The sequence below is a fragment of the Andrographis paniculata genome, unplaced genomic scaffold (genome assembly GCF_009805555.1).
Source record: "Andrographis paniculata isolate CXL003 unplaced genomic scaffold, ASM980555v1 Contig46END, whole genome shotgun sequence".
NCBI lineage: Eukaryota > Viridiplantae > Streptophyta > Magnoliopsida > Lamiales > Acanthaceae > Andrographis > Andrographis paniculata.
In genome coordinates, this window is record NW_026137580.1 from 4,377,091 (window position 1) to 4,392,566 (window position 15,476).

Below are 15,476 nucleotides of genomic sequence, written 5' to 3' on the forward strand. Positions count from 1 at the left end.
GCTTTTCACTGAAAAATGTAACGGGTTTCTTTTCTTGCAAGAGGACGGTGCCAATACCTACACCAGAGGCATCACAATCAAGTTCAAACGGTTTAGAGAAATCAGGCAAAACAAGTACGGGTGCACATGTAAGTTTCAATTTCAAAGTATCAAAAGCATTTTTTTGTTCATTCCCCACTCAAACTTATCATCTTTTTTGGTAATTGCAGTTAATGGTGCTGCAATAGTGCTGAAGTTCCACACAAATCGTCGGTAGAAACTTGTAAGGCCATGGAAACTACAGACATCACGTACGCTAGTAGGTGTAGGCCAGTTTTGAATGGCTGCAACCTTTCCAGGATTTACACACGCTCTATCTTTTCCTATAATAAAACCCAAAAAGTTGCACTTGTCAACACAAAAGTCACATATTTTTAAGTTAGCATATAACTACTCAACGCGTTAAACATCTAAAACCGCTTGTAAATGTTCAACATGTGTTTATATAGATATACTATAAACAAGTATGTCATCAAAGTATACTACCACAAACTTATTTATAAAATTCCTTAAAACATGATTCATCAATTGCATTAATGTGCTTGGGGCATTAGTAAGTACAAATGGCATAACTAACCACTCATATAGACCAAAAGAAGTTTTGAAGGCAGTTTTTCAATCATCACCTTGATTCATCCGAATTTGGTGATAGCCACTTTTCAAATCAATTTTTGAAGAAATTACAGAACCACACAAATTATCAATCATGTCATCTAATCTAGGAATGGGATGACGATACTTAACTGTTATAGTGACGGCTCGGCAATCCACACACATGCGCCAACCTCCATCTTTTTTTGGCACCAATAGGAAATGTACAACACAATGACTTAGGCTTTCACGAATCCAACATTTGCTCAGTAGATCCTCCACTTGCCTTCGTATTTTTTTTACCTCATCAGGGTTGGCTTGATAGGGTGGCTGATTAGGAATTGATGCTCCCGGGACAAAATCAATTTGGTGCTCAATTACACGAGTGGGTGGTAAACCATGGGGTACTTCATTAGGAAAAACATCATCATACGCCTGCAATAAGTTAGCAAAACTAGATAGAAGTTTGTTAGAGTCATTTATGGAAAAATAATTAGGTTTAGAAAGTAATAGCAAACAATGAACTCCATGTTCTAAGCATAAAGCTTTCTTCTTACACATAAAAAGATTAGGCCTCTCACTTTCGTGTTTAAGATTCCAGTTGGTTTCACCCTAAATCACTACACTCGTATTTGATTTTTGAGTAGAAGGGTAGAGTATTTGAGAGTGGCTCGGGGCAGATGTATTTATTGGTGAGGATGAAGATTTGAGAGGTTGTGGGATAGTCAGGCTATATGAAAGAGTAGATGCACTTGTATACGGAGCACCTCTTGTTGCGGGTGATTCTAAGAAGGACTTCAAATTGGACTCCTCTTTTCCTTTCTTGATATGTTGTGGAAGCGGCGCTTTAGGTAACCCTACAATTGGAGAAAGTTTAAACGGATTACCTTTCATCCGCTTTGATTTTAGTTGCTTCTCCACCTTTATGGCCAAGTGTACCATCTCATCAAGGTCCACGTATTGGTACATCTCTACCATTTCATCAATATCCCTTTGAAGCCCATTCGAAAATCTAGACATCGTTTGCTCATGATCTTCATGGATATCGGCTTGTAGAAGAAGTGTTTCAAGCTCCTCATAGTACTCCTCCACTGACCGAGACCCATGTTGTATACTCTACAATCTCCAATACTTCACGATGGTAATGAGGAGGAACAAACTTCTTTTGCATTAGTGTACGAAGTTATGTCCAAGTACGCACTGGAGCCTCCCTATTTCTGCGGCGGTTGATGCTCAATATGGTCCCTCTATGCAAGGGCATAATCTGAAAACTCCATTACGGCCACACGGAGTTTTTGTTGGTTAGTTAATTGTTGAACATCAAAGATTAGATCTAACCTTCATTCCCATTGCAAAAATACTTCAGGGTCGGTTTTTTCTTGGAACGGTGGCACTTGATACTTGATCGAGTTGATAGCCTCATCTCCATCCCGTCGATGATACTTGTTATGATGCCTAGGTCATTCCCAATTTCCTTCAAACTCCTCATCATCGGGTTCATCAAAGTTGTGTGGGGCCGGGGGCCGGATGTTGCGTCTTGGCCTCAAATGCGGTTGAACATCATTTCGCCTCTGAGCTTCCGGTAACGGTCGGATATTCTCTTGTAACTTTTGTTGATTCTCTTTCAATTGATCCATCCTATTATTCATCAATTCCAATATAGAATGGTGAAGAGTTTTGAACTCTTGTAGAATGTATTGAGAAGACCTTGTACATCAACTTGTTGAGAATTGGATCCTACACCCCCTGCCATTAGAAATAGAAGAAAGAAAAAAAAGAAAATAACCTCATTAGAACTCCGTGTATCACTCCACACTTTATCTACCTCTCTGTCTCGCAAAAAAAAAAAAGACTCAAATCAAATCGATGAAATTCTCCCAAAGACGATAGCCAAAAAATCCAAAACAGTAGTGAAAACAAAAGAAATTTAAGTTCATAATGAAGGTAGAAGACCAATAATCTAAATAGATTTTTTTTTGCCGCTATTTTTTTCGTTTTTTTTTTTTTTTGCTCTTTTTTTTGACTTTTTTTTTGCTTTTTCTTTTCTCAAACAAGAACTGTGATATCAATCAAGAGATTGTATCAACTAGCTCTAATACCAGATGACACGGCCTGACCATGTATAATTATAACCAATATAATTTTCTTACCCAAAAAGTTTAATAGAACAAATGGATTAAGAATATGTATAAAAGAAAGAATGAAAAAGAAAAGATAGTGCAGAGAATTTGAATTAGTATGGATGATAACCAACCACGAGAATAAGTCTCGAACCTGAAATCAATCCATAGGTTAAACATAAACAATAGACTAAATCCCATTACAAATGATTGAAAGCCACAAACCGATAGAATCACTCCAAAGATCCGAATTGAGATATTAAATGCGAGGAGATCACTCCCTAACACTAAAAAATTATAGAAGTAAAATTTGATTCAAGATGTAAAAAAGGTTTCCATTACAATGATAGGCAAGAACCTTATATAGAGGTTCTTGAGGAAATAGAAGACAACATATAATAAAGGAAACAAACCAAAAGGTAAGTCTAACTATAAGGAAATAAATAATTAGGAAAGTTTTGGATATGAAATTATACTATATGGAAACTTATAATAAAAGAAAATCTATATTAAGGTAACTTCTAGAAGCCTCCATAAGTGATCATTCCCTTGATAATCTTCCATGAATAACGATTCTCTCTATAAGTGATGATTCCCTTGATATACTTCCAAGATTAGTGATTCTCTCCATAAGTGATTGTTCGCTTGATAATCTTCCATGATTAGTGATTCTCTCCATAAGTGATGATTCCTTTGATAATCTTCCATGATTAGCGATTCTCTTGATCTTTCAATTGAGATTCTTGCGGGTCCCATTGAAGGAGCGTCAGGTGAAGGCTAAGTGGTCTCCAAGCATCATCCTTAAATTGATTCTCTATGAAAAATTATCCGATCAATGCAGTGACGGATTTTTGAAATTGACGAGCTCGGCTTCGAGTGATGGATCCCACAGGCATTCGAATGCTTGAAGATTGGACGTCCTCGTCAATTATACCACTTTCGTTACATAATTCTTCGAACGGGGCCATATATTTGCCATCTCTATCACTTCGAACTGTCTTAACTTTACAGTCAAGTTGATTTTCTGCCTCGGTTTTGAAGTTCTTGAAGGGCTCGATTGCTTTGCTCTTTTCCCTTAATAGATAAAGATAACAATACTTTGTGCAGTTATCGATAAAGGTGATGAAATATTTCTTTCCACCTCTAGTTTGCACAAATTTCTTTCTTTCGACAAATGAGAAAGGCAATTTTGCCATTTTGACCTCCACGCAAACTTCACATTTGATTTGAGTGTTCACCTCTTTTATATTTAGTAAATTCATATTTACTAATCTTTTTATAACATTTAGGTTTACATGACCTAGTCTACAATGCCATAAATCAAAACACTCAATCAAGTACGAAAAAGAAACAACATTTTTATTATTAGTAGGTCGTGCTCGGCGCACGGCCATTACATTCAATTTGAACAGCCCATTTTTAAGATAACCCCTAGCTAAGAACATCTCATTTTTCGATAATATAAATTTATCTGCTACAAAGACAAGTTTAAAACTATGCCTAACTAGTAATGATCCTGAGACGAGATTTTTCCGAATGTCTAGCACATGCAGGACATCTTTCAGGGTTAATTCTTTGCCAGAAGTTATCTTCAGCACCACGTTCCCTACGCCTTGGACCTCAAAAGTTGTGTGATTTCCCATATGCAGCTTCTTCCCTTCAGTCTCCTGGTAGGTCAAGAAGTTTGTTTTGTCGGAGCAAACATGGTAGGTTGCTCCGGTGTCAATATACCAAGCTCTCGGACTTTCCACATTATTTGTTTCGTACACAACGACGACAAGGTTGTCACTATTGAGATCACGATCAGTCCGGTGGCTCGTCTCGTCCAGTTGAGAACTCGGCTTCTTCTTTTTCGGTGCCTTGCAGTCCTTAACCTGGTGTCCTGTTTTACCACAGTTAAAACAATTACCTGTAAACTTGGACTGTTTGGCTTTGCCCTTGTCCGTTTGAGTTGGGTGTGCACATTTTTTGGCGGGATCTCCGACCAAGTTGGCTTTAGCAATATCTCTACTTTTAGCCTTGTGCTGCTTTCTGTTGTCTTCCTCTATCCGGATTCGGACAATCAGATCTTCAAGCCCCACTTGCTTTAGCTCATGCTTCAACCTGTGCTTGAAGTTGCTCCAACTCGGCGGCAATTTCTTGATCATCACACTCGTGATGAACTTTTCTAGCAGTGGCATCTCATCATCGATAACAGAGTGAACAATATATTGAAATTCTTCCACTTGTTTGACAACAGACTTGCCATCTACCATCTTATAGTCCATAAACTGGGCCATAACAAACATTTTAGACCCGGGATTCTCGGACTTATATTTTTTCTCAAGGGCATCCCGCAACTCTTTCGCACTATTTATTTTGCAATATACATTATAATTCTTGTCATGTAGTCTCCGTGTGCCCACGATGCATAATTCGCATGCGTCTGCTGATCCGCACCGAGCTCTGGGGTGATTGGGCCATCGTACAACACGAACATGGCAAACCCAATCGCAGTCAGGTAGAAGAGCATCTTCTCCTGCCACCTCTTAAAGTCCACTCCCATGAATGGTTGTGGAACTTGTACATGGGGCATCATCCGTGGGCTAAGCCCAGGACCAAGAGTTTGGGCCGCGAATGAAGCAGAGGGTGCGGCCACAAACCCAGGAAATCCCCTATATCCCCAAGGAGCAAATCCAGAAAACAAAGGGCTACCCATAAAAGGAACTGGCCCAAGTGGAGAAACGACTACCTTGTTTGCGGCTCCGGCGACGGCTCTGGCGGTTCCTGTGGTGGCTTCTCCGGCGGCAGCTCTAGCGACTCCTCCAGCGGAAATTCCGACGACTCCTCCGGCTGAGATTCCGGCGACGGCTCCGGAGACTTCTCCGGCAGAGGTTCCGGCGGTGGCTCCGGCGGAGACTTGGGCAGGGGTTGACATTCTCGCAAAGTAATATCTAATTTTTTATTGTTGGAATATATGGGTATTGCAAGAATAAACGTGAAACCGAGTCGATGATGGATCCTCTTTCTGAAAATTAGATACGCCCCGGTAGTGCCTCCGGTGGATGGCGTTCTAACCCAAAGATAAAACGGTTTTCGTCTCCAATGAGAGTGGCACCTCTAATCATTGGAGCTTTGACGAACAAAAACGAGAGAGAAACTGACCTGGGGAGGCTGCCGGAAAGCTAGAAGAGAGGAGAGCAGGATAAGAGAATTGTTTGTCTTGGTGTTTAGAATGGAGGGGGGAGACCCTTTATATAGGCGTCTCCACTCGGCCAAAATGGCAGGGGATCAATTACGATCATATTTACGACCTTAATTATCGTGTAATTTATTCTAAATTCAAACCCTCTGTTTGAAGCAGTCGTAATTGATTCTAATTATAAACTTTCCATTTGTGACGATTGTAATTTATTCTAATTTCAAACCTTCCGTTTGAAACGATTGTAATTTATTCTAATTTCAAACATTCCGTTTGAAATTATAATAAATCTATCCAACGTATAATATTTTATTGAAATGATACTGCGACTTAGGCCATATACCCGGATTTAATTTGGGGTTGCACAATTTGGTTTGTCTTGAGACAAGCAAAATAGCCAAAATATTAACCAAATCCCATACAAAATAAATAAATAATATTTCTTTCTTTCTTTCAAATTAATCTAATTAATTTGGTACACCGGCCCGCCTCATTTTCACTCACAAAGTAATCGATTGCAAAATAATCGATTATCCAACATTTTTTATAACAATCAATGATGAAAATCTCCTCAACTGCCGACGCGGGCACTAACACCAACCAAAATCACCATGACCACAGTCGCATACAAACATCACACATCGAAGTCATCCCATACCCAAATGATTTCCAATATTGATTTAGGTTTAGTATCTAGGTTAAAAAAATTAATTTTAAGTTTGATAGTATTAATTGTATTTGATTTTAAATATATATATATATATATATAAGGAGGCAATTTTTAAAGACTTATTATTTATTTTTTCTAATGAATCACACTTTATATTATTTTTAAATGTTCATTTTATATATGTGAGTATGAATTCATAATTTCATTAATTTGTTCAATTTGTGTTCAATTTTATTGATTTTTTTTTTCTTTTATGTTTGTGGTTTATATTTAAGAAATAGATATTTGTATGAGATCAACGAAAATATATATATATATATTATTAAATAGAATCTTATTTTGGCTTATTTTTGGATTGAGGTTTTATGTGAATTGTAATTCTTTTATTCTTTTTGTTACTTTTATATACAAGTTTGAGTACATTTTATTTTCTTTAATGACTTTTACTTTTTTTTATGTTATTTTTTTTATTTTGGTCTAACACAATTATATGTTGTAGAAAATATATTAAAATTTTTATTTATAATTTTTCTTTTAAAGAGAGAATTCCCTCTCCGCCGGAGGAGTCGTCTAACAAGGTCATATGATATAATTTTTTTTAAAGAGAGAATTCCCTCTCTAACAAGGTCATATGATATATTGATCGCGTACAAATCGAGTCACAATTAATCTACAGAGTAGATCCCGCACAAAATGACAATCAATTTTTATATACATGGTGCGCTCATGGAGCACAAGATTCACCGCAATATACAAAGCAGACTGACTATTAGAATAAAGATAAAGTGGATGTTTGTGATCCACAGCCAAATCGCAAAGTAAACTTCAAAGTTCCTTCAATTCGCAAACAGTAATCACTATGGTACGATACTCTTCCTCAACAGAAGAACGAGAGACAACAACCTGTTTCTGGATTTCCAAGAAATAGGAGAATATCCAAAAAAAAAAAAAGAAAAAGAAAATCCAAAAAGATAACGACGGGTCATTGGATAGCACACCCAATCAGAATTACAGTATACCTGTAAACACAAATCATAATAAAAACAAAGCAAAAAACATTATCCATCGCACCTTATCAAATAGTGTAGTATACGCAACAAAATATTCTAAGAATCTCCAAGGTTCCTGTATAAATTGTGCTAAAATATGCACACAATAGGAAAACCCAAGACAAGTAAGAGTCAGATAAATAAAATATTAGCAACCAATCTTCGGAATGCTCCAGCATCACGTAGAGGTATGGCTAAACTTCATTTTGTTCTATATGAAACTTTGAAGGATGTGCTTCCAACAAACTAGTCTTTCCAATAATGTCTAACATATACTTACGGTGACACAAATACATGCCCGTCTTATTGCGAGCAACCTCAATCCCCAAAAAATATTTCAAATCACCTAAGGTTTTCATGTGAAAGCATTGACTCAGATAATTCTTGAAATGAAATAAGGCACTCAAATTATTACAATACAACCAAATCATCAGTATAAATTAAAACACAAAGCCAAATATTTGGTCTTGTATAAGTAACAAGAGAATAACCTGCGTACAGTTGAACAAAACCATAATGACGCAATGTATTACTCAATTTCCCAAACCAACAACGAGGTGCTTTATGACACCTCGACCCACAAGCCACACAAAGTCGAACATGTCGGGATTGTAGACTGACCCCACAAGTCAACACGAGTCCTTCCAGCATGTTTTTGTCCTCACTCACACGCACCCTAGGATCCATCCTCAAATTACTCTGGAGCAAACATGCTTAACTCTAGAGTTCTTTCAATGGAATTTTCGAAAAGGAATGTGCACATTGTTGACATAAATAATCTATTCGATCCATTTAACTTCTAATCAAATTTAGATCATGATACACCCGGGTTTACATGGCTTATAGCCTGAAGTGTTACACTTGGTATCAGAGCCGACTTGCGACAGCCGACACTCGTTGACCTGACTGTTGAGGGGCCAAGCAGTTAACGATCATTGGGATGTAACGTGGATGTTGCATTCTAAAATGGGGGAGGATGTGATACCCCCAGAGTGTGTGGATGAGCCGGTATTAGGTCATACGATGTTGATTAGATGTTAAATGAATTGAATAAACTACCTATGTCAATAATGTGCACACTCTTTTTCGAAAGCCTTACTGAAAAAACTCTAGAGAAAGCATGAACGTGCTTGTTCTAGAGCAATTTGAGGATGAGTGACCTCCTAGGAACTCTCTCTTGGTGTGCATAAGTGAGGACAAAGCATGCTAGAAGTACTTGTGTTGACCTGTGGGGCCAGTCTACGATCCTGACACGCCCAATTTTGTCTGGCTTACGGGCTGGGGTGTCACACGCTTGACGCAAACCATACAAGGTTTACACAAGCAACATACCTAATCAAGATGTGAAAATATAAAGCCAAAAGTTAGCCGCATTTATACTTCATCCTCCAAATCTCCATGCCAAAAAGTATTATGCACATTCATTTGGTGTACATACCATCCGCGAGCAACTACCACAGACAACGCAAACCACACAATCACCATCTCCACAACGGATGCAAACATTTTATGGTAATAAATGCCTAACGCTGATTGTTTCTCAAAATTACTGACCGAGCTTTATGTTGTTTGACCAATCTATCGGACTTATATTTGATCTTATAGCCAATTGTCCTTTTTCCAAATGTGTAGGACTTTGAAAAAATGGTTGCAAAGTTAGTAGACCCTGCAAGATGCAAGAAGTATTACCACGCGTCTGGCGCGGTTTTACTGGAACCTTTGCCACCGGTTGCGTTCTACAAAGGGAAAAATTATTTGTGTGCGACCTAGAATTGGTCGGCTCTAGAAAGATTGTCTGCAGGCATTTATTGCAAAATACCGATCAAATTTCCAAAAGAATATCACCCATTTGTGGAGATAGAAGGAAATCAGGTGCCGCTCACGTAGTGGTGGATTTCTCCAGACCAGTTAGTGTACTATAGGGAAGAACAATTCGATCGTGTGCGGTCTGAATTTGAGCTACCAGGAAAGCGTGATGTTAAGTTATAAGAACAAAGAGAAGGAATTTATGGAAAAATATAAATGGCAACAATGAAAGGCGGGCTGACAAAGGGAGATGCAGAGAAGACGGCAAAGCTAACGATCGAGCTTAATGCCTTTGATCCGACCCGCTTTGTGAGCATTGCTCCTCGCACAACACAAACTCCTTCGATCCCAAAGTCGTATCATAGAGAGGAGCAACGATTAAAAATTCTTCAGTGACGATCTCATGCATTGGGTGTTGAAAAAAGGACTATTACAGCTGCAAGCAAACCCCATTGAATACGCCAACCTCCATACTAGAAAATGGATAGACAACATCTACATCCATGGGAAGAGGATTGACGTGAGCCCAAAGGCCATAGAAAAATATTTGTTGTTGATGGAGGACTTGCCATACAAAAATTCCTTGGAGTCCTAATCTCTGGACTCTACGAACGATGATCGAATAATGCATTTGTTTTCTGTTTTTGCAAAGGATCCACCTATAGGAGCTCACAGGAAACTATCATGGAAAATCATCAAGGAAGAATACAAGCCATTAATCAGATGGGCTGCCACAAAAATCTACTGCACTTCTCATTTTACAGAAATTGGAGCAAAGAACTTGATCTCAATGGCAAAGATACTATGCAATCAACTAGCCAACCTTGGCGAACTCATATGCCATGACATCTCTGCATTCCTGGAATCTTCATGGTGGCCTTAGGACATGGCCATCTTATTACAGAGCTATGTTGCACCACGGGAGTCAATCCCAGTTGAAAAGGCACTGGTTGATCTTCCGGCCCTGTCACCGTTGGAATTCCATCGCGGGTGGTTGATATCGATGAATTTCTCCCAATTCCAAAAAGAAAAACACCAGCTTTAGGACAAGTTGTGCAATCTAGGAAAAAGAATAAGATAAAGACTGATTAGCCACTTGCTCTTCATTCTCCATTGCAAAAGCTGAGCAGCGAGGAAAAGAGAGATAGTTCAAAAAAAGAATCAGATGATGAAGTCACACTGGTTGAACAACCATCATCCTCGCAGCCCAAGGAAAAGGGAAAAGGAAAGATGATAGAAGCCTCCACCCACATTGTTGAACTTGCAACAGTAGCCATGCAGCGTGAGAAAGAAATAATCATTAAAGAACCAGCATCGCAGGCCCTCAGTCAACCATTCCCAGAGTTTGTTCAGACAGAACAACAACATTCATTCCAGGAAGGGGATCACATGTTGACCCTCGAGCAACTGGGGATGGGCAACAAGGACCCCCATATGTCAAATACGGCCGTGTATGTTTCAGCAATTGTTGTTGACTGCACAAACAAGGCCGTGTTCAATCCAGATTAGATGTCGCATCAGCGTTTTTCGTAATTTTTTCGACAGTAAGACTAAAATTGATAAAAAAAAAAAACTATTTATAATGAAGTTAATATTGATATAAACTTTTTATATTTGGATTAGAATTTATAATTTGTTGTTTCAATGAGGCTCATTTTGATTTATTTTTTTCACTAAAAAAAATAATACTTTTTCCATCATGTGAAAATATGTTCATTTAGTTTGTGCACAAATTTTAAAATGGTGTGTATTTTTTTACTGTAAAACAAAAATATAATTAGAAAAAGGGGGAAAAAATCAAGAACGGTCCCAATGAGAATAAAAATGATCAATTTATGTCTCAATATAAAAAGTCATAATTTTTTATATTATTTTAAAAAAAAAATTAGTTAATTTTGGTCCAATAGTTAGAAAACTAACATATATACTAATGTGGACCTAACAAATCTAATGTGTTATCTGATCTGTATCGAACACGGCTGTATTTACCAACAACATGGCCGTTTATAACATTCAGTAATAAATCAACTGAACAAAAATAACACGACCATATACAATAAAAATTGTTAGAATAACAACAATAGGCGGCGGCCATGGCTATTTGTAGGAGCATTTCTCCGGCGAACGGATTCAATTTTGACTTGTGTCTTGAATCTCTCTCTATGTGTATATGCGAATCAATAATATTATCCAATATGATATGCTTGACTATCTTTCTACCATTTCTATGTATTTTCTCCTCGTCCCGTCGCTCAAAATTCCCTCTATCCGCATATCTCCGGCCATGATGTTGCGCACCTCTAGAACCACTTGTGCCTCCGTTTGGTGGCGCTGGCATCACTCGTGGTGAATTGATAAACACATAAGATTTGTTATATTCACATCAGTATTTTCGTTTATTTTTCTAAGAGTCGGACCAAGATTGATTAAAAAAAATTTATAGTATGATCAAAATTAATATATATATATTTTATAATGATACCAATATTTATTATTTTTGTTCTCATTGGAATCATTCTTGATTTTTTCTCTAAAAAAATTAAAGAGTAGTATCTTCGTTCGCCTCTAAAGATCACATTAATAATATCCTTATATTTATATTAATTTTTGTACCAATATTATTCTATTAGTATTATAAAATACTAATAAAAATATTTTTATAATTTTTTTTAATTTATACTTTAATATTTTGATATAATAATCGATAAAGTACTAAAAAAGGCCTAACATAAAGTAAATAAGACCCCGTATAGACATGTTTTATACAACTTGCGAGTAAAAAATTTAAAATAAATGGGTATTATTAGCACAAAACCCTTCGTTTTGTTGGGGCTCGGAGGAAAACTGCCTCTCTTTCACTTGATCCAATAAGCGACCTCCATCCTCTCCTCGAAGTTAAACCCTACTTTCTCCCTGTTCTCGCTTGCTTGCGTTAATGGCTGCTGCAAGAATCAAACAGCTTTTGAAAAAATACGGAAAGGTCGGCTTGGGTGTACATTTGTCCGTCTCCGCCGCTTCCATTAGCGGTCTTTATGTCGCCATTAAGAGCAACATCGATGTTGAAACCATGCTCGAAAAAGTCGGGCTGCCCAGCCTTTCAAAGGAAAGTCACGACCACGACTCCGCTTCTGATCCACCGGTAAAGAATCGGACGACGGAGCTGGTCGCTTCCAGCGGCGGTGCTTTGGCTTTGGCAGTGCTTATTAATAAGGCGCTTTTTCCGGTTAGGGTTCCTATTACGCTGGCCGTTACGCCGCCGCTAGCGAGGTTTCTTGCGAGGCGCAATCTGATAAAGCAGAGCAATTTCTGAGTACGAAGATTGCTTGCAATTTAGTGATTTTGAAATAAAAAGTGGTTTTGATACATACAATTTGGGATTGGAATTGAGATTGAGATGTAGCTTAGGTTAGGGTACAGAGTTTTACCCTAAATCTTTTACTGTTGGATCCTTTTTACATTTTATCAAAATGAAGAGAGATGCTCTCTTTGTGTTCTTTTATTTACATTCCTGTGCTTAGATATTGCATGATTTCAGGGCCACCAAGTCTGACATTCATATTCGATTGGTATTCAGAAACCTTAATTCTGCTTAATAATTCTCAAATCCATGGAATGTATTGATGCTAGTGTCCCATGTGGATTCTGCTTCATTTTGCAAATTTAAGCTCAAGTTGGAGTGATTGCAGATTCTTGAGCCTGGATGCAGCAGCCTGAGAGTCCTTTTGGCATCATGGACTGTTCTGATTATAGCTTTTATGGAGTCCCATCAAGGCTCGAATTCGATAATATTCAAGGAGGTAATAAATTTTCAGTTTTAGTTTTAAGTAGATAACACTCAATTCTAGTACTTTCAGAAAACCTCTGCAACAATTCATGGATGATCACCACTGATGACAAGTTCAAATACACCTTATGCTTGAAGCGGACCGCAGTCAAAACTCGCCATCTTCAGCATCAGTCGAGCCAAGAATTTGGCCATTATTTTACCCCGCAGAAAGCTGATGACAGCCCCATTGCCCTTCTGCATTTGCCCGAAAATCCAAGACGCCGTGATGAGATTGATGCTTCTCCATCTCCTCTCATCAGCATACTTTTCTAACCCCTTATGGATTCTCTGCAGCTCGTTCTCCAAGCTATCATCTCCCAGTGTTCTTTCCTTCATCGCCCCGGCCAAAGCTCTGGCCAAAACAATGCTGCTCTCCAGGGCTGCGCACGCCCCCTGCCCCATTTCCGGTGTCATGGGATGTAGTGCGTCTCCTGCCACACAGACATTGCCTTTGCTTATGTTTCCCCAAAGCAGTTCCCATGGATGCCTGGTTCGTATCTCTGAACATACAATGTTGGTAAGATGGGTTCCTTGGAACACTTTGATGATCCTGTCACTGACTTTTCCGAGATTGCTCAGTATGAATTGCTTCAACTTGGCTGGATTTTCTTCTATTCCTTGTTCTGCACCATTGGATGCATTGTGAGCCTTTTTTGCAGTGTTGAAGTTGGAAACAAGAGATTGAAGGAGAAGAAAGGTAGGTAGGTACCTTGGGGAGAAGGAATATATGCAAAAAACCAGTAAAGACTGTTGTGGTCGCATGGTACAATACCGTATTTAACACCTTCTCCGAAGAAGTGCAATGACTTTGGCTCAAATCCATGGCCGTTTTCATAATATGCAATGCCCCTGGCCACCCATCGGCCCACAGATGATGGTTTATTGAAGCCAAGGTATTTCGCCACCATGGAGTTCACTCCGTCACATCCAATCAACACCTAATTAAATATCCTTGACAAGAATCAATACTCATTTATGCCTCTAGGGGCCAAATCTGAATGTGGGCTTTTTTGGCTTAAATATTTTGTGTGAGTAGTAGTGATTGATTGAGTTATGTTGAACCGAAGAAATGAAGATGATGATGACCTTAGCTTTAAGGATTGTTCCGTCAGAAAGGTGGATGGACTTGAGGGTGCAGGCATGGCGGCCGTGGGTGGTTTCTTGTTCTTGTTCTTCTTGTATGCGAACAACCTTGGATGAATATCTTATAGTGCCCTTTGGGAGCTGGTTTTCCAGTGTTTCGAGCAGCACTTTTCTATTCACGCATCGACTCTCCAGCCCACCCCTGCACCAATCCATGCACATTAATATTATTATTACAGGAGTGTATATATATAGAAATTCAAAAGCTTGCCACTCACTTATGGTGTATGGCTGTGTAAGGCTTATCCGAAGTGGTAAGCCCTGAAGCAATTGACAAGGTTACCAAACTGCACAATAAGAAGTAAGTAATTGGATTCATCGATAGACAGGTAGATAGATAAGCAGTAGCAGTATAGTATTAGCATATCCACCCGGTGAGCGGAGGGTGCTTGTGGCGAAGGGATTGAGCGATCCCGAGAGCATCCAAGGGTATCCAGGCATTGTTCCACAATCCTATACCGAATCCCGCAGCTCTCAGGCTATCCGCCCGCTCCAAGACCACGCTCTCGACGCCCAATCTATCATCATCATCGTCATCAATTATACAAGTATAACTCAAGTTGAAGTAGGTAGGAGGTGGTACCTGTGAAGTGCTAAAGATGTTGAGAGCCCAGCAATTCCAGCTCCTACGATCACCACCGCTGCATCCTCCTCAACTCTTTCCATTTCCAGGACTGCTAATTACATATATATTATATTATATTATATTGATCAATACTGATATTTGTATTTGTATGGGTGTTAGTTATTGTTATTGATCATGAACACCAAGTATATATATACACACATATATATTAAAACTGTCGACATATTAAAAGAATTATATATATATATATATTGTATACATACATTAAGTTGCTTGAGTGAGTGATAGAATCGATCTAAATATGAATCACGTCGTTCTGTTTACAGAAACACTTTTAGTGCTTTCACTATATAAAAAAAGAAAAAAAAAAAAAAATTGAAATTTAGTAGCCAAAAAAATCCCGTAACAAAAGGTAATGAATTTGTAACAAAAATATTTCTCGTCGCCTATACCACATGGTAAAGA

General features: G+C 38.4%; 2 protein-coding genes across 2 annotated transcripts; one reads left to right on the top strand and one right to left on the bottom strand.

The window, feature by feature from the left end:
- Window positions 1-12,263: 12,263 nt before the first annotated feature.
- LOC127252712 (uncharacterized protein C106.07c-like) lies at window positions 12,264-15,103 on the top strand. Its single transcript, XM_051277009.1, has 2 exons — window positions 12,264-12,766; window positions 13,143-15,103. Exon 1 carries the CDS (start codon window positions 12,392-12,394, stop codon window positions 12,764-12,766), a length of 375 nt encoding a protein of 124 aa, XP_051132966.1. The 5' UTR covers window positions 12,264-12,391; the 3' UTR covers window positions 13,143-15,103.
- LOC127252495 (monooxygenase 2-like) lies at window positions 13,367-15,195 on the bottom strand. Its single transcript, XM_051276689.1, has 6 exons — window positions 15,009-15,195; window positions 14,797-14,943; window positions 14,644-14,712; window positions 14,369-14,567; window positions 13,992-14,220; window positions 13,367-13,905 (listed from the first exon to the last, which is right to left on the bottom strand). The coding sequence occupies exons 1-6, from the start codon at window positions 15,089-15,091 to the stop codon at window positions 13,367-13,369; spliced, it is 1,266 nt and encodes a 421-aa protein (XP_051132646.1). The 5' UTR covers window positions 15,092-15,195.
- Window positions 15,196-15,476: the final 281 nt, after the last annotated feature.